Source organism: Coffea arabica, chromosome 3e (genome assembly GCF_036785885.1).
Source record: "Coffea arabica cultivar ET-39 chromosome 3e, Coffea Arabica ET-39 HiFi, whole genome shotgun sequence".
NCBI classification, from domain to species: domain Eukaryota; kingdom Viridiplantae; phylum Streptophyta; class Magnoliopsida; order Gentianales; family Rubiaceae; genus Coffea; species Coffea arabica.
This window is the reverse complement of record NC_092315.1, coordinates 6,713,553-6,732,302: the sequence shown is the minus strand read 5'-3', so window position 1 is coordinate 6,732,302 and position 18,750 is coordinate 6,713,553. Positions and strand designations below refer to the sequence as shown.

The following is an 18,750-nucleotide window of genomic DNA, read 5'->3' as shown; positions in this document are numbered from 1 at the left end:
TTCCCATTCTGTACTTGTTGATTTTGAGTGCCTTGAAGAATCTTGAATTTTAGCAACGCAGGAATAAGGAAATTTTCAGTGACATTTAACTTCCTCGACTGCTTTGCTTTCTGAGTGCGCAAGGCAATTTTCACATTATCTTAATTGTTTGCAAACCTCCCCCCACCACAAAACCCCTCCCACCCCAGCCCAGCGCAAGCACACGTAAGTGACTTTTTGTCGCAAGATCCAAAGTCCAAATTGCTGTGAAGACTTGCTCTCCCAACAGAACAGATCTTGATTTTTCTTTTCCTTGGGTGCAATTGCAGTAACATAATATAGATTTGATAATAATATGCAAAAGTGTTTCTAAGTTACAGGGGTGAAGTTGCACATTTGTACCTCCCAGCACATAAGGCCATTTTTTGGAAGTGAAAAACACATTACCTCTAAGTCTTGCCCTCCTAAGTACTATGCACACGTGGTTCCACCATGCGACTATATCAATCAAGAGGCACTTACTTTTGGTTGTATCATGTATATAAAGTAATGTTTTCTGGTGTAATTAAGCATCCATTTTACATTATGCTATAGAGATGAAATTGTACATTTACACTGCGCACCCAGCACACGTAAGCCTTATTATTTGAAGGGTTAACTCTACTTTGTACGCTTCAACTGTATTCAAATTCTCGCTTTGGTATCTAAATTTTTAAAATAGGACACTGTAGTTCCTAAAATATAGAATTTTTCAACCAAATTGAAATAGTTGAGGAAAGTGAGACAGATTTTATGTTTCAATGAGATAAATTTGTTGTGACAAATTTTATACTTAGGGACTAAAATGAGACATGATTTATACCTTCTAGATTAAGGTAGAAAATGTTTTATACTTTAGGAACTAAAGTGTTCTAATTTGAAGTTTAAGAACCAAATGAGAATTCGATATATTTAAAGGGCGCAAACTGAAATCAACCCGTTTTTGGAGGACTTCAAATCACATTAATTGGAGTCTTGCTCTCCTAACACAACGTATCATGATTTTTTCTTCAATGCAATTATTATAACAACTTATAAATTATAAGATAATATGCAGAAATGGTTCTATGATACGACTATGTTGATCAAATTTCAAGAAGCAACTAATTTTGTTTGTGCAATGTGTGTCAGTTCACTAGCGTAATTGAACATCCATTTCGTTGATAGTCAAAAAAATTGGCATAGGCATGATCAGCTATTGGCTGGCTGGAATGGAGTTCCATGTAAATTTTTAGAGCGTTTACTTGCTAAAATTTGAGGGCCGGTTTAAGCATTTCATCATTCGTTTTCCCTCTTCTCTTTCTACCTTGAACAATGCAACCAATTTCTAATTCAAAATTCTCTTTGTGAATGGACCCATTAGTGAGACTGAAACAAGTAAAATAATTTGCTTCACAAATTTCAATCACCTTTTTATCTTTCCAATTACGTTTTTATCTCATATACATCACATCACAAAAAATGTTACAGTAATTATCTCAAATAAATCATCCAAATAAACTTCCATCCAAACAAACCAATGATTCAGAAAACAAATCTTCCTAACCCGTCATGTCATTCATGTTGGGCTTAACAAAGACATAATTGTGGGAATTATTAAACGTAAAGCGCTTTCATAAAGTTGAATCCATTTACCAATCTTTCACAAAAATCCACTTATCAAAATACCCAAGTGAACCTTTACAAAGAAAATTCCCCAAGACCCAGGTCATTTAGTAGGGATATTAATTATGTAACCCTAAGATTCTGACTACTAGTTCTTTTTTTTCTTTCTTGAGATCTTCTATTAAAAAAACTATGCAAAAATAAATAGGCAAAACTATCTTGACACGAAATTTAGAAAAAAAAATTTGTTAGGTTAGGTTTAATAACTGCGGTTTTAACTAGTCATCCAATTTCTATTACTCTCAACAATTGAACAAAAAGACAAGAAACTTGTTTTAGATAGATCCAAAGATTAGTGACAGCTAAAGTAATCTTAGCATCAGATATTTGTCTTTTACATATCTGTAATGGAAATTTCAAGTACAATCCATAGTAAAATTAAACTTTTCTTTTTTTTTTGGTATATAATTAATATGTTTGTTACGTATGTAGAGCACATAAAAAGGGAAAAAAGTCCCAATGGCCCTTTAACTTTTTACCAAGTAAAATTTTAGCCCTCCAACAATTAAAAATAAAGTTTTGGCTCTCGATCTAATAAAAGAGCATATTCGTGGTCTTTCTGTCAAACCGAACAGTTAAGATTGACGGGAAGCATCATAACGTGAGATGTATGGCTGAATTTCAAGGGTGTTATAGTTTGTGTAGGAGTGTTTACCAAGTAACAAGATAGTAAAAACATTTTCACCATGGTTAATCGCACAATTCCCATCCATTTTGCTCCAAAACCCTAGTGTGAAAAAAATCAAACAACTTGATTGGGGTGTTGCAACAAAAGTGATAATCGCCGGCGTGGGAGAGGCTATGAAGATGCAAATGGAGTGGCAAATACCTTAGTTATTAAACTTGACCCGACAAAAGAGATGGGTCAATGGGTTATTGATTTAATCAGTGGGTCACTAAATATTTTTAAATATTATGTCTCATAATTTTTGATATGGTTGAAACTATAATAAATTATGTCATAATAAATGCTTAGTTAGTCTAATTTATTATAAAATCATTAATTCTTATAATAATTAAAGAATTAACAACTTTAATTTACGAGTAAATCTTATATACACTAACAGTATATACACTATCACCGTTGGATCTCTAACATATGTGCAAAAATTGAATTTTAAATTCAAATTTTGCATATTTGTCATTCATCCAACGCTGACAGTGTATGTAGAAAAGATTAACCCTAAATTTAATTACTAATCTACCAAACTTCAAGTATAAAATTTTATCTACATGTAATATCTAATTTATTTATGAATTTTAAGTGCAAAAGTTTATTAAAAACGATATTTGCTTTTAAAATGAATTGTGTAACATGTTATTTTTTAAATCCATTTCATAACTTATAGAGTTTAGGGAATAATAAAATGTTATTAAAAGATTCTAAATAAATTTTGTTTTGGAGAAATAAAATAAGAATAAAAATATAAAATATAATATAAGAAGAACAAAACAAATAACAAATGGATTGGTTTAGTGGTGATTGCACTCTACTTCTACACATAAGGTCCCATATTCAAACCTTCAATTAAGCATCTTCATAAAATTTTTCCCACAACATATAGCCCGGATTCCTTAGAAAACCAGCCGGTTCATTGGGTTGACCGATTGAATTACCGGTCCGTTAACAAGTCAATGGTCTAATTGTTTGAATGGTCCATCATATAGCTCGGGTTTCTTATAAAATTAGCCAGTTTATAGGGTTGATCAGTTGAATCGCTGGTCCGTTGACAAGTCAACGGTCTCATTGCTTGAACGGTCCAATTAAAGACCTAGTCCGACTCAGTTGCTGATTCACTGGATTGACCAGTTGAACTATTGCGTCAGGTCAGGTTTAATAAGAAAAATAAAACAACTAACAAATGGATTGTTAGTTCAGTGGTGATTGCACTAACAAATGGATTGTTAGTTCAGTGGTGATTGCACTCTACTTCTACACAAAGGGTCCCATGTTCAAACCTTCAATTAAGCATCTTCACAAAATTTTTTCCACAATAACATATAACCCGGGTCCCTTACAAAATCAGCTAGTTCATTGGGTTGAACGGTTGAATCACCGGTCCATTGACAAGTCAGCGGTCTAATTGCTTGAATGGTCTAACGTATAGCCCAAGTTCCTTACAAAACCAGCCAATTTACCGGGTTGACAGGTTGAACCACCGGCCCGTTGACAAGTCAATAGTCTAATTGCTTAAACGGTCCAAATTAAGACCTAGTCCAACTCAGTTACTGGTTCACCGGGTTGACCGGTTGAACTGTCGCGTCGAGCCGGATTTAATAACACTAGCAAATACTGAGAAGAGATGACTACTTTTATCCATACCTCGTTTATGGTAATTCAAAATCTTGTTTACTAATCCATTTGTGTTTAAGATTTGTTTATATGCACGCGCAATTGAAGGGAAATAAAATTTTTTTATATCTCTGGGTAATGGTGATATTGGGAGGTTAGGTGGTCCAATCTGTAGGTTCTGCCGTAGAAATTAGCATTTGAAATTATGGTCCTACCTTGTTTGTTGTAAATTCACAATGTCGAAAAAAGGGAGTTGTTTTGAAAGTGATGTATTTTAATGACTGAAAAGTAACAACTTTATTTCTTTAAGGTCTTTATTTGGCTAAATTTGACTAATTTAATATTTCATTTGTCAGTCTTTACGTGTTGTTTTGTTGTGTTATTGACCGTTTTATCTCAATTGTCATTGTAGAGTTTGATACTGAATTATTTACTATTTGAATGCATCATGGGGGTAGAATTATGCGGGAATAGTATGTATGGTATACTAATGGAGAGGTAGACTATATAGATGTTTGTGTTGCCAAAAGAATGTCAACTATTGAACTAAACAAATGGTAGAGAAAATAAGACATGGAAGAGCTGCCATAATGTACTACTACCTTGAACCAAACAAGGACGTAATGCACTGATGATATGTTAACAAATTTTGTGCTTGGGCTTATAAGTACAAGGTAATGGAAATCTATTGTAACCATTTAACAGTTGAAGAAATTAATAGTTGCAAGTCTCCCTTAGTGGTCAAACTAGCACAGTAGAAGAAGAGTGGTGTTTTGATTATAGAGTTGGATGAGGATGGTAGTATAGTAGGGGAACCATCTTCTCATCTAGTTCCTAAGAAGAGGTTGTTCATTAGGGACTCAAGTGCAGAACAAAATGGTAGTAGAAGAGCATCCAAGAACTAGCAACATAATAGTGGCTTAAGTGGTGGACAGAGTAGTAATGCACAAGCAACTAACACGCTGTAGCAGCATGTAAGAGGCTCAACTGGTGGGCAAAATAGTGATACACTAGTTTTTAAAGATTAGCAACAACAAGTAGGTGGTTCAAGTGAAGGGCAAAGTGGTGATTCACAAGCATCTAATAACCAACAATAGCATGCAGATTACTTAAGTAGAGGACAAAATAGTGATGCACAAGCATCTAACCTAGCAACATGGTGAAATAGGTACACAACAAGAAGGAAGGAATTGTCAGCAACCTATTGAAGATAAAGAACATGGTGGAGATGATTTAGATTCTGGATCAGAAAATAACTATGATAGATTTGGGGCTGATGTAGAATTTTGTAGAGATGAGGCTCTTCTTAATGATTTGACATTTGAGCCAATCCAGTATACAATCACATTAGAAGAGGTGTAAACTGAAGGACCTTCATAGCTAGGAAGAGCTTCAACTCAGCAGGCTACCACTGAATAGGATGAAACACCAGAGTCACCACAACAGCATCAAGTGCAGCAGAAACAAGAAAAAGTAAGGAGAAGAAGAGATACATAATAGCAACAGCAAACCCAAGAAGGAGGACCTGAAACAAATGCATTGGCAAAAGATACTATCCCAGATCATCTAAATAGTGATTCTATTCATCAGAAGAAGATCAAGAAGTTGAACAGTATGCTGGGAGGTATAAAGATTTTTCTTGAAAAATATTTAGAATTGATACCAGGTTCAAATTGGGTTTGAAATTTGCATCAAAAGCCCAATTCAAAGTTGATTTCCAGGAATATGGTATTAAGATAGGAAAGCCAGTGTACACAAAGAAGAAGGAACTCAAGAGAGTGAGAGCCAGGTGTAAAGCTCCATGTCCATGATATGTGTTTGCATCAGTTGAAAGGTACTTGACACAATAGATTTTGTGGTGAAAACCATGTATGACAAGCATAAAAACTGGAATCATGCTTGAAAAAAAATAAGAATTTGAAGGCCAATTGGTTCTCGAATAGGTAATGGAGAGAATTAGATCAAATACTTGCATGCTAACTCGGGAGATTAGGTAAACTGAAATAAGGAGTACGAAATACAAATTCCTAGATGGGTGGCTTCTAATGCGAGGAAAATGGCTTTCAAAGTGATATAGGAGTTGACTGAAGCACAATACAAGAAAATTTAGGAATATTGTGCTGAGAAAAAGAAGATGCATGAAGAAAATACAATGGAAGTAATGTTTACTCCATTTAGAGGACCAGGGGGTAATCCTAAATTCATGAGGTTGTACTACTACTTTGGGCCATTGAAGAAAGGATTCAAGGATGGCTGCAGGCCAATAATAAGCCTGGATGGTTGCCATCTAAAAAAGATTTATAGAGGGCAGCTATTAACCTGTTGTTGTATACCCAAATAATGGATAGTGGCCCATTGCTTGGGCAGTTGGGGAGAGAGAAGCAACTGAGTAGTGGGTTTGGTTTTTGAAATATCTAAGTGAAAACTTGGAAATCGAAAATCAATACCATTATACCTTTATATCAGATCAGCAAAAGGTATGGATATTAACAATTTCTTAAGCTTTCAAAGTTGCTTTCCTTTTAAATTTGTGAAACTAACACCCTATCATTAGTCCATTTCAGGGGCTAGACGGGGCATTTGCTGAAGTTCTGCCAAATTGTAAGCACAAGTACTTTGTCAAGCTTTCATACATATATTTTTTTATCAAGGTTTTTGCATTGTACTCTTTAGATTGTTTAATAACAACTTCTGGGGTTTTGTAAGGACAGGTACTGTGTCCAACATATGTACCAAAATTTCAAGAAAAAACATCTTGATTTGGCTCTCAAAGAGAAGTTATGGAATATAGTATGCTGTACAACAGTGGAGTTGTACAACAAAGGTATGAAGGAACTTCAAACTTTTAATAAGGATACATATGAATGGATCAAGAAAGCTCCTCATCCTCAGCATTGGTACAAGGCATATTTTCCAACGTACATAAAGAGTGACATGATAGTGAACAACTTATGCAAGTCTTTTAATGCTCATATTAAAGATGTAAGAGACTAGCCTATCATTACAATGTTGGAAATGATAAGAGAGTATCTTATGAATAGGATACAAAGAAGACGGGCTGCAATGGAAAAATACGAAGGCTCCATTGGACCTTTTATTATTGAAATAGTTGAGAATAGGGTCAAACATTCAACTTAATGGATGCCAATTTGGAATGCATTGCATGGCTATCAAGTTAAGGGTCCAAGAAGAGCCCAATTTGTAGTAGACATGCAAAAATATTATTGTACTTCCAGGTTATGGGAGGTTAGTGGAATTCCATGCTGTCATGCAATTGCTACCATCCTTTTGCGAGAAGAGGATCCTCACAAGTACTTAGATGGTTGTTATAGCAGAGGGCTCTTCGTCAAGATTTATGGGAATATCTTGCAGCCAATTAGTGGTGACGATCATTGGCCCCCATCCATCATGCCTGTATTGAATCCGCCAATCTCAGTTACTCAACTTGGTAGGCCTAAAAAGCCAAGATGAGGGATGTGACTAAGAGTAAATATCATGGTAGACGATTGAGATGGAGGATTGTTATTCATTGTAAAAAATGTGGTAAGGTTGGCCACAATACAGCTATGTAAAAGAAGCCTCTTAATGAAGAAAACCAACAAGGTGCTAACAGGTTATCCGAGGCTCAACCTAGTAGCCAGTAGAGACAGCAACCAATAGAAAAAAAAGAAGACTATAGTAAGTGTATTATATCTGTTCATTTTTTCACTATGCTCCATTTGTCATGTACTTGCACATATCTATTGACAGTGTCATAGGAACCACCAACTAGTCCAGTCTCCTCAAAATTTGCAGCAAACTGAGCAATTCACTCAAAATTTGTAGCAACAAGCTCAACAAACTAATGATGAAGCTGGGTAGCAATATCCACAAGAAGGCCAACAACAATCTCATACACAACAGAAACTATCTAGAAAAGCCTCAACTATAAAGCCTCTTACCGATGCAGAAAAAGGAGCCATTAATACTAACTATGCTTATTTGGGGAAAGAACATCCATTCACAGTTGGCAACTGGAGGGGGAGATGGAGTGGAAGATGTAGGGGTAGAGGAAGACAAGGTGGAAGAAAAATAGGAAAAGGAACAGCTATTGGAAGGGGAACTCAGCCTTGATACTTCATCTAGACCACATTTTTTAATTGACTCTTTTTGACTTATGTTGTGTAAACTGATGGGGACTATTCATGGCCATACAGGAATATGTTTTTGTGTCTAGTAGTTCCTTTTTGTGTCCAGTAGTTCCTTGTTGGTAACTTGCTAATTCTGCTTTGCATTGTAGCTAGCTTTTGATACTCATAAATGTGCTACTAAAGTGGTTAATATGATACAACATGACTTTATCTGCATGATAAGTAGATATTTTATGTGTTTTAAATGTGTTTTATTAGTTAGTTTTGGTGTGTTTTATTTAGTTTTATAACTAATTAACTATGATTCTAGTCAAAATGCATATGTTGTGGTTTAAGTGGCAAAAATTGCATTTCTATGGATTTTTATGGTGAAAACTTCATGTTTTGTAGGCTTAATGATTCAATCATTAAACGGAGTGCATTGAGAACATATTTGGATGATTGATAATGGTTTAAAGTGATTGCTCCTTCTTATTGCACTATTTTTATGACTTTTTTCTAGCCATAATACAAAACAATTCATTGAGTTGAGTAAATAAACTACAACACTTTCATTTAATAAGAAGAAGCAACCATATATTTCATTGAGGCAACAAAAACACAGATTTCATTACAAGCATTGTGGATACATTATATAGTTATAAGTCGAAATTTACATAACAAAGAACAATTTGGATCATCTTCTTCCCACGGAAACTTCAACTTGGTCCATATTCTTCGCAAGCAACCCTCTATATGTCGAAAACTAGCAAGGTTTCCTTTTTTTTTTTGCCCCAACTCACCAAAATTAAAAAAGTCAGCATCCATGTTAAAAAAACCAATTTCTGCAGTAACTTATTGACCCATTTCTTGCAGCAGATTTTTTTCTCCAATTCTTTAAATTTTTCCTTCAATTTTGCTACATTCCTTTTATTTCTTCTTGCTATTTCTCCGTATTCGTCTTTGTCATTTTCAGCTGCATTAATCCTTCGAAAAAGGTCAAGTATAATCTGTGTCGACTGACGGCACATCTCTCTATCGATCCATGCCCAATATTCGCAGCAACCTTCCGCACACATAGCAAACCTTTGGTCAGGATTCCTTGAGATCCATGAAATTATCACTCTAGTCTCTTTGTCCCATCTATACACGAGGAGAGGGGAACTATTCAGTCTTTGTATTTTGAGCTTTGGCTTTAACAACAATGGAGATTTTTCTTACCCTAATATATCTAGAGATTTAAGGCAATGGAAGAAGCTGACTTTTTCCTCGGTAAACACTCCTGCACAGACTATACTGCCCTTCATATTCGAACATGCGTCTCACATGATGATGCTTCCTATCAATCTTAACTGTTTGGTTTGAAAGAAGGACCATGAATATGCTCTTTTATTAGATCAAGGGCCAAAACTTTACTTTTAATGGTTAGAGGACTAAAACTTTACCTGGCAAAAAGTTGTAGGGTCATTGGGACTTTTTTCCCCCACATAAAAATGGTCTTGTCTCCATCTCTAAACCTTAGCACAATTTTGAACGTTGTGTAAGATCGCTATAAGTAAGGCATTGATTAGCGACTTTACCATTCTCAAGAATGCATATCATGGGGTAGAGTTCATTTATTTTGATGCTATTTTCCCTTTTAGCTTGTCAGTTCTTCTTCTCTCTATTCTTCTAATGTTCCTTTCTATTTTTTGTGCTTGTATAGTTGCTAGTGATTCATTATTTAATTAAACTTTGAAAGTCTTCACTCATTTTGGGGTCCTCTTAGGGGAATCTTTTTTACCATGCTTATCATGCTCAAGGAATTCGTTCCCATGTGATTTAAGTTACTATCAACTATCAAGAATCTTTTTTTTAATCATAGATGCTTTACATTTGATCATAAATCTTTTACTTCTTTTTCCTCTGCCATTCCATTAATAATTGTTATGACTAAATTATTTGTGCATCCTTTTGGTTTCACGATAAGACAATGAAACTTTGTAAAAAATTAGATTTTAAATCTTCTTGAATGGAAACTAAATATTATGTTCTTATCTTTGAAACCGCAGAAGAACTCGCAATGCATTCTGAAGCAATTGAATGTAAGGTCGTAAGGTATATTTCACCCTTCAAATGTTTTGAGAAATTTTGCAAGACAGTGCAAATCAAATTCAATACTCGGAGGTGCAAGGCCAACATTTGCTATTGCACAAAAGGATGTGGCTCAGATTGATCAGCACCACCAGAAATTTCCCCAGCACTTCCTCCACCAGGGTCTCTACATATTCATGTTTGAATATGTTGCCTGCAAATGAATCATCCTCCAATCCAATCCTAAAGACCCATGGAGCCAACATCAGTATTTTAGTGGGACGTATAATGTTAATTAGTGGAGAATGTTTTTTACATTATTCATGTAACCAGTATTGAAGAATGGAAGAGACTGTTGATATGGATTTGCTGTATCTTTTCATTTTGCACCCTTAACAACTTTGATAAAATATTCCAAATATTCATTCGTATATAGAATAATAAGGCAAATTACACATAACCTCTATATGGTTTCACTCATTGCTACATAACTCCTCTGACGTTTTAAAATATCTACTTTACCTTCGGGTACATTGGAAATTTGATAGAAAATATGTCATTAGCTGAAATGCCAGTATTGCCCTCAGTTATGCACTGAGTAAAACGGTGGTCTAACCATCTCATATTAAAACATAGAAGGATTAAGTAGATAAATACAAAAAATAAAAAAAAGGTAAAATGGATATTCATGCAAATTATAAGGGGGAAAAGTGATATTGTAATTCTATTACATGCATTCTTAGAGATGTTTGGTTCAAAAATTGCCATAACTGGTTGTACTTTTCATCCAATTTTCACTTTATATAAAATCACAAGAAAATTATATAACTATTTAAAACCTTAGAAAAGGCTATGTAACAATGTACAAAACTACAAGAAGGTTATATGTAATTTACACGAATAATAATGATAAGTTGGTGAGGGGAATGAATTTTTATCAAAATCTATAGGGTGTTTGAATTACTAAGGTTTGATAGTAGGTTTGGGACTTTAACTTTTGCTTTTAATTTTTTTTCCTCTCTTCAATTTCTCTGATCCAATTCGATACAAAAGCTATAACATCAAAACAGTAGCATTATTAAAAGAAGGGAAAATTGTTCAAAATGTCCCTCACATTTTGGAAAATAATTTTTTTTGTCTCTCACTTTTAAAAGTATACTTTTACATCCCTTATAAATTTACATTGGTTAAATTTGGTCTATACATAGGTTTCCGACTAATTTTTAATCGAAATCCACCGCATGCCTTACACATGATCATATTTTAAGGACAAAATTGTCAAATTAAAATTTACATAATCTGATCCATAGTCCCTCATATTTCACAAAATGAATTTTTTCGTCCCTCACATTTTACAAAACGAATTTTTTTCATCCCTCATTGATCATGTGTACGAATAACTTTTCTTTAAAAACTCATGTATATATATATATTTGATTTCACCTGAATAATATGAATAGCATGTAATATATTTCTATTTGATTTCGTCTGAACATACTATTCAGGTGAAATTAAATATATATATACAGGAATTTGAAAAAATTGTTAGTTTTTCACTCATGTTCATTTCCTTTTACTCGAAAATTGAAAATAAAGAAGACATTTAATCTTAAACATTATCAAGTATTTATATCGAATTAAATTTGGACAGAAAAATAAACAAAAAAAAAGTATGACAAAAAGAAGTAAGTGATTGATACTTTCAAATTTTAAGACAATCATAAGGCAAGAATTTCAAATGTTGATCTTAAAGGTGGCGAGTAGAAATTTTAAATTTAACCTGCAATTTGTTAGCATGACTATAAAATTCGAATTAGGACCAATTAATTAGATGACATTATTACACAACTCAATAAATGAATTATTATCAAAAGAGAAAAGGTCATAAATATTGAATTGGATTCACATGGTGAAATCAAATATATATATATATATATATATGGATTTGTAACAAAATTGTTAGATTTAAGCCTGTGTACATATCTATCAAGTAGTATATGTACAACTACAATTAGTCTGTTTAGGTGAACTTAAAAAGATATATACATGAATTTAAAAAAAATTCTTCGTACACATTGTGACTTCCCCACCTCCTTCTAGGGCGTACCCTAAAAGTTAGCGGATCGCCTGCATGACTCTTGCCAGGGCTCACTAATATCACATTGACTTCAGAGATAACAGTTGGATAATCTTACCAATTTTTACATTAACTTCAGAGATAACAATTGGATAAAAACAAAAACCACCCATTCAAGTCTTACAATAGCTAGTTCAATACAAAAACTTCATCCGTAATATGATACTAAAGAGATACACAAACACAAAAGTCTTCACGCTAACTTTTTAAGATCTCTCGTTCAATCCCCGACCACCAACTCTTGTAAGGAAAACAAAACTAAAAGGTTGAGGTGGAGCTCAGTGAGGTTTGCCGAGCAAGCAACATTTAATAAACACTTAAATCCATATAAGCAAGTAGTGCACATTTCACTGTACAATCACTTTCCAAAGGATACAAACTCTTTCTGGGAGTCATTTCAATATTGTCGTACATTCACTTCAGTGCCATGAGACATTCATTTCAATGTCATTGTACACACCACCAATTCATCCCCTTATATCCTCCAAAACAATAAACAATCCCCTACAGTCAACGATCATTTCAATAATCTACCAATTTCAAGGTAATACTCGAGTATACCGAAACGTTTACCCAGAGCTTCCGTCCTATCCGACCAAACCTTCTTTGCCAGCTCGAATAGTCCGTTGAACAAAGGGTTCTGGGCCCAATTCAGTCGATGCGGTAAAGCACACATACGGCTTACATTTATGCTCACATACAATAACATTTGTTCAATTTTTAACTCTCAATCTTAACTAAGTCGAGTGCGATAAAGTACGCCCCGATTTAGAAGGCGAGGGACAATTGATTACATATCACAAGGAATCGCTAGCAATATTCATAATAAGTATATTTACCACATAATTTCATTTAAGTCACATAAACAGTTAAGCACATAGTTCGGCAACACTCACCAAATATTTAAATAACTACCCTTGGGCTTTGGGGTTGTTTCCTGGCTCACAGCTACTTCCTGAAGCAAGTTAATAATTCAAAGTAAATGCATAATTTGTAGATGTTCATTTATTATTTATTACCCAATTATTTGAACTATTAAAATCAAGTTTGACCTTAACATACAACATATAATATATTCAATCTTTATTCTACATTTTATTTCGAAACTTATTGACTTTATTATTTTTAAGCCATGAAACATACATATCTCCAAGTTTATAAACTTGTATAACGTTCAAACCAGGAGTATATCTTTCTCAATCCCATATTCATTAATTATGACTTATAGACACTCCATTTTTCCCTTTTAAAATTAACTAAACTCTAGTTTGTTTGTAAATTAAATTTTGTTCCACTACCCTAACCTCTCAAGTTATATAGTTTTTAAAATGCTTGTGAAGACAAGATTAAGTAATTAGAAGTCATTTTATATATATAGTTATAACAAGTGACCTTAGATTCTCTAAAAACATCATAGAAGCTTATTTCATCATCACCTCGGCCAACCACAAAAATTCCAGCAATATTACTTCAAACTTACGGCAAAGAAACTTCATCTTTCACTTACCTAAAGCACTAAATACGTAACATACTTTTGGTCCAGCTTAAACCAGTGCAAATGACACCTAGTTTCAACAGATTGTTCAACCAAAAGCCACACACGAAGTCTGTCATCAGCTATGGCATTAGACAACTACATCATTCAGCAATGTAGCAGTTTAATATACGGCACTTTCCTCACAATTTCTTTAGTCTTTTAACTCCAACTTAACATGCAGAGGATGGTTATCAAGCTACAGAGTATCTATAACAGTGGTATAAAGTTTACAGCCAAGGAAATCGAAAAGCAAAGCTGGTCCAGGTCCTAATCTTCCCCCTCGGCCATGTTTTCAAAACTCTAACAGCAACCAGTTTAAAAACACAAATTTTCTCCAATAATCCCTTCAGTTTATATTCAAATCTTTCATGCATGATGAAATCAAGGTATTATACGATATATTACAGCTTAGTACAGAATTTTAGAACCAAAATTCGCAAAAGGAAGCTGGTACTTCTTTATTTCTTGCTCTCGGATGAAGCTGAGAAATTTCCAGCAACCTCTTATCAATATTTTCAATCCAAATTTCCAGCTTTTCACAAGTCTCTTCAGCTAATCCTCTTATAATACTTAAGGTAAACATATTACATGCATTTTCTAACATTATTTTCCATTCTACACCGACAACAAGCTGCAACTCCAGCAACTAACTCTTGGTTCCTATAGTTTTGTGTCCAACAAATATTCAGTCTCTAATCAGAATTTTTCCTCGGTCAAGAACTCGTTTTCCTTGTTAAATTTTAGCATGCAGCTTAAGCATTCAATTATACCAGATAAATAAGAGATTGTTGCAGCATTTTACCTTCCTTTTCCTACAATCAAAGCCGAAAAAGAAGAAAAATGCAGGCAGACTCCTTCCTCCTTCGATTCTTTATGATGAAATACTCCAAGTTCCCCTTTTTCTCTACCTTACTCTCTTATTCACTCGGTTGTGGCTGGAAGGAACCAGAGATGCTCCCTCACTCTCACTCTTTCTCACGGTTTTGGGTATGAAGAAGGAAGAAAGCTTCGTTCTCTGTTTTTGGACAGTTAAAAGATGAAGAAATGGAAAAACTGTTCGGTTCTCATTTCCGCCTCTCGGTGGCTGATCACTCAACTTCTTCAGTCAGTGGATGATGATTCCAAAGCTCCTCCACTCGGTTCTTATTTCCACAATTCTGATAGCCTGCTGGTCGCATGGTAGTTTAGCTAGGATGAAGAGTTAGGTTATTTGATATCAACTTATTTGCTTACTATGGGGCTGTGGTTTTATTAATTCATACATTAACTCCTAACTTTATTTGTATTTCCTTGATATAGTAATTTCCACACATTTGATTTTAAAGAAAATTAACTGGACATGTAACTTATTCGACTATAATATTTTCAAGTGATACAAAATACAGTATGCATATCATATGCTTATTTGATTCATATAATTTTTTTTTACACCATTCTAAGATATTTCCAAATCCCCAATTTGTTTATAAAATTTAAATTTAGACGTTTAATTTAACCCGTTATTTGTTATATATAATATTTCTAGTAACAAAATGAAGGTAATACTTGCAATGCTTTCACAAAATTTTCTCGAGTTCTCACACACATGATTAATGAAGGATGAAAAAATTTATTTTGTGAAATGTGAGGGACGAAGGAATTCATTTTGTGAAATGTAAAGGACTATAAATCAGATTATGTAAAATTTAATTTGACAATTTTGCCCTAAAAAATGATCACATGCAAGAAACGTGATGAATTCTGACCAAAAACTAGTCGAAAATCTAGGTAAGGATCAAATTTGACTAATGTGAATTTGTAAGAGATGTAAAATTATACTTTTAAAAGTGAGGGATGAAAAAAATCATTTTATAAAATGTGAACAACGTTTTGAATGATTTTCCCTTAAAAGAATAATCATTACTCCCTTTTATATCAAAAGAATGTTTTCAACATAAGAGTTGGTGCGCCAAAATGTCCAAAATGATATATGAAATTTGTGATACAAAAGAACTCTTTTATTATAATCTATTTATAAGAATATCCAATTTGTCAACAGTTAACTTTTCCAAGCAACGTTTGGGGAGAATAGGATATTCATTGATCATGAGCTCAGTTGTTGGCTCGTTCATCCTATTGAGGACAACATAACAAATCTTGCACGATAAATGTGCTGTGCCGAAAATTGATTAAGCTATTTTCTCTCCTCTTTCCCTATCCCAGCCAAAAACCAGAAGTTAATCTCTACAAACACTTTCAAGACAAAAAAAATCAAAATTGCTATGTTGACGATTCTAAAACCATTTTGCAAATCCCATTCGAGAAAAATTCAATGTGGATCGGTGTACTTTCAAACTTCACCATTAGTTCATGGCAATAAAATGATAATCTCAAAGTGCTAACCTTGTTTTATTATACATAGTACAACAAATTTTGACAGATTAATCAGAGACAACCTTTTGCAGACCCATCAAATTCAGTGAACATTATCTTTCATTGCATGAAAAGTAAACGGCTAAAGTACAACACAGTTGTAGATATTCACTTCTTGAGGGATTACATCGCAGATTATCATGCCCTTTTAGCCAAGGAGACAATCACACTGATGAACTGAGTCTTCTCTTTGGACATGCGATCAGAAAGTATTTTCCTGTACCTGGGGAACACTTCTTCTATTATTCCTTCACCAAAGTGACTAACAAGCAAGGGTTCAGCGACAGCTCTCATGCATTTGGCAACATAATATCCACCATCTTTGAATTTATCAAACTCAAGAGAGTCACTGTCATATGCATTCCAATGGATCTCAGTAGCCTCAAGATGATCAACCATAAAAGATCCTTCCATCTCAACTAGATTTCTTACTTCTGCAGGTGATGGATTGTAATGTGGGATGTTGAATGAATCTAGTTTCTTTTCTTCAATTAGACCCTGCAAATGTGATGTCAATATATTAGCATCAACTAGTAAAATTTTCTCAAAATACTAGATTTAATTAACCGGTAATTTTGTTATGTACAACAAGGATTTGTTTAAGAATCTTGAATCATGTGGAGGAATCACTTGGGTATCATTAAAATCACGTGGCGTGGTGTACATTGGAAGCAAATTACACAATTTTCTAAGAATAAGATTATTCAAAATACAAGGCAAATACCTCAGAAACCAGACCATTAAGGGCCAAAGCTAAAAGCTCCCAAATGTAGCAGCCATCTTTGCTACAAGGATCTTCACTTTTTCTCCCCAAAATCGTCAAAACCATGCGGCCACCAGTTACCAATTCCTCTGCTCGGCAGCTCAGAAATGTCGAGAAATCCTTCTCAAATTGCTTGACATATGCCCTTATCACGCTTGAAGGGCTTGAACTTGCCATGTAAATGTTTCCTTTATTAATCTCTTTCAATTCAGGGACCTAAGGAGTAAAACCAACATTACTTAAGTTCAATTTAAAAAAAAAATTGTAAACTTGAAACCAACCAAAAAAAAAAGAAAAGAAAGAAAGATGGAGAAAACATGCTTGGGACAGCCATTGAAGACTATAAGATGAGTGAACAAAATGAACAGTTTTGGTGGGGAAAAGCCTTTGGTAGAATGAACCAGGAACTCCAGCGAAAAAACATGGTCCAAACCCTGATTCCATCTGCATCTTCAGTTTTTCTTGAAACCGTGGCACAGACTTGAAAATGGTGTTGAAATCATTGCTAGGAAGATCATTCAAATATATCTGATATTCTGGAGATTTATGGCCTAAAATTTTGCGTTTCTTGTCGACAGTTTTGATGAGCCCAGAAACAGCCAGAAAAGTGTTAGGTCCAGATGAACATCCCAAGTCCGCAATGCATATGCTTTTGGGGATGAGGCTGCAGTAGAGATCACTTATGGCCGCTTCTGTTATTGGCCTGGTCATCAGTATCACCTTTTGCTGCATGGTCCAAATTGAAGGTAAATGAATACTAATCAAATTGTTGTATTTTTCCTTATAACCCACCAAAAAAATGGAAAAAAAAAAATGCATGCAAAGATTGTATCAAGATTAAAGGTTGGTGCAAATTTTGAAGTTAGGAAGTAATCCCAAGAACAAAATATATTGTTCAAGGATTATATTAACTATATAGAGAAGAAGAAAATTAAGTTAGAGGTAAAAAGAGAGCATAATTTATTAAGGATAAGTAGACAACCGGAACCAATGAGTTGTTTGCATAACTTTTATCTCCATTCCCTCCATTCATGTGAAGAACTTCAATTACTTCCATCGCCCTTTCGCTTTCGTGACCGACTTTCTTTTGATGAAACAAAGCTAATTAAGCTGATTTTCCTTGCTTTGATTTGCTTCGATCTGTGGGTTTTGCTTAATGTGCTCATATCCTACTTATAATGGTCATTTGGCACCCTGGATGTTGACAGAGATATTATTTTAATACTTTAAAAAAAAGTGGCTAAAAATTATTTCTTTGTGCGAAGTTGAGATACACACAAGGAATGAACAGTTTTGAATTGCATACGTTACATAAGTTACCTACGTTATTAAATGCATCGGCTGATGTCATAGAATTGGACAATATCAGCCATTAATCTCAAATTGATACAAAAAACGTTGTCAATTTATCATATACGAACGAACTTTAAGATTTTTACCTAAAGAGGTACAGCTAAAATCTGGAAAATTGTACTCTAGTCGAAAGAATACTGAGAAAAAGAAGGAAAAAAAAGAGATCATTCGAAATCTTATCTTTTAAAATAAGCTGATATGCTCCTTGTGCCTCTGTCCTCCCCCCAATGGTTGTGCAGATTTACTTAAGGGATAATTTCAGAAACCTTCCTTGAGGTTCCTGACAATTCCACTCGGCTCCCCTCAGGTTTAAGAAATTACACTTACTTCCCTTGACATAGTAAAATACCTACAATGTCCTCTACTTAATAGACAATTTTAAATTTAAGG

General features: G+C 34.1%; 1 protein-coding gene across 1 annotated transcript; it reads right to left on the bottom strand.

Moving 5' to 3' along the window:
- Positions 1-16,196: 16,196 nt before the first annotated feature.
- On the bottom strand, positions 16,197-18,175 carry LOC113738094 (S-adenosyl-L-methionine:benzoic acid/salicylic acid carboxyl methyltransferase 2-like). The gene is made up of 4 exons (XM_027265275.2): positions 17,990-18,175; positions 17,329-17,733; positions 16,969-17,223; positions 16,197-16,742 (listed from the first exon to the last, which is right to left on the bottom strand). Exons 1-4 carry the CDS (start codon positions 18,062-18,064, stop codon positions 16,383-16,385), a joined length of 1,095 nt encoding a protein of 364 aa, XP_027121076.1. The 5' UTR covers positions 18,065-18,175; the 3' UTR covers positions 16,197-16,382.
- Positions 18,176-18,750: the final 575 nt, after the last annotated feature.

Bases quoted from the DNA above. Each gene is read 5' to 3' on its own strand.
- LOC113738094 (XM_027265275.2), bottom strand. From the start codon at position 18,064: ATGGAAGTAATTGAAGTTCTTCACATGAATGGAGGGAATGGAGATAAA. The intron at 17,734-17,989 runs GTTGTCTACTTA...TGGACCATGCAG, and splicing joins CAAACAACTCATTGGTTCCG to CAAAAGGTGATACTGATGAC. The intron at 16,743-16,968 runs GTATTTGCCTTG...TCACATTTGCAG, and splicing joins TTAATGGTCTGGTTTCTGAG to GGTCTAATTGAAGAAAAGAA.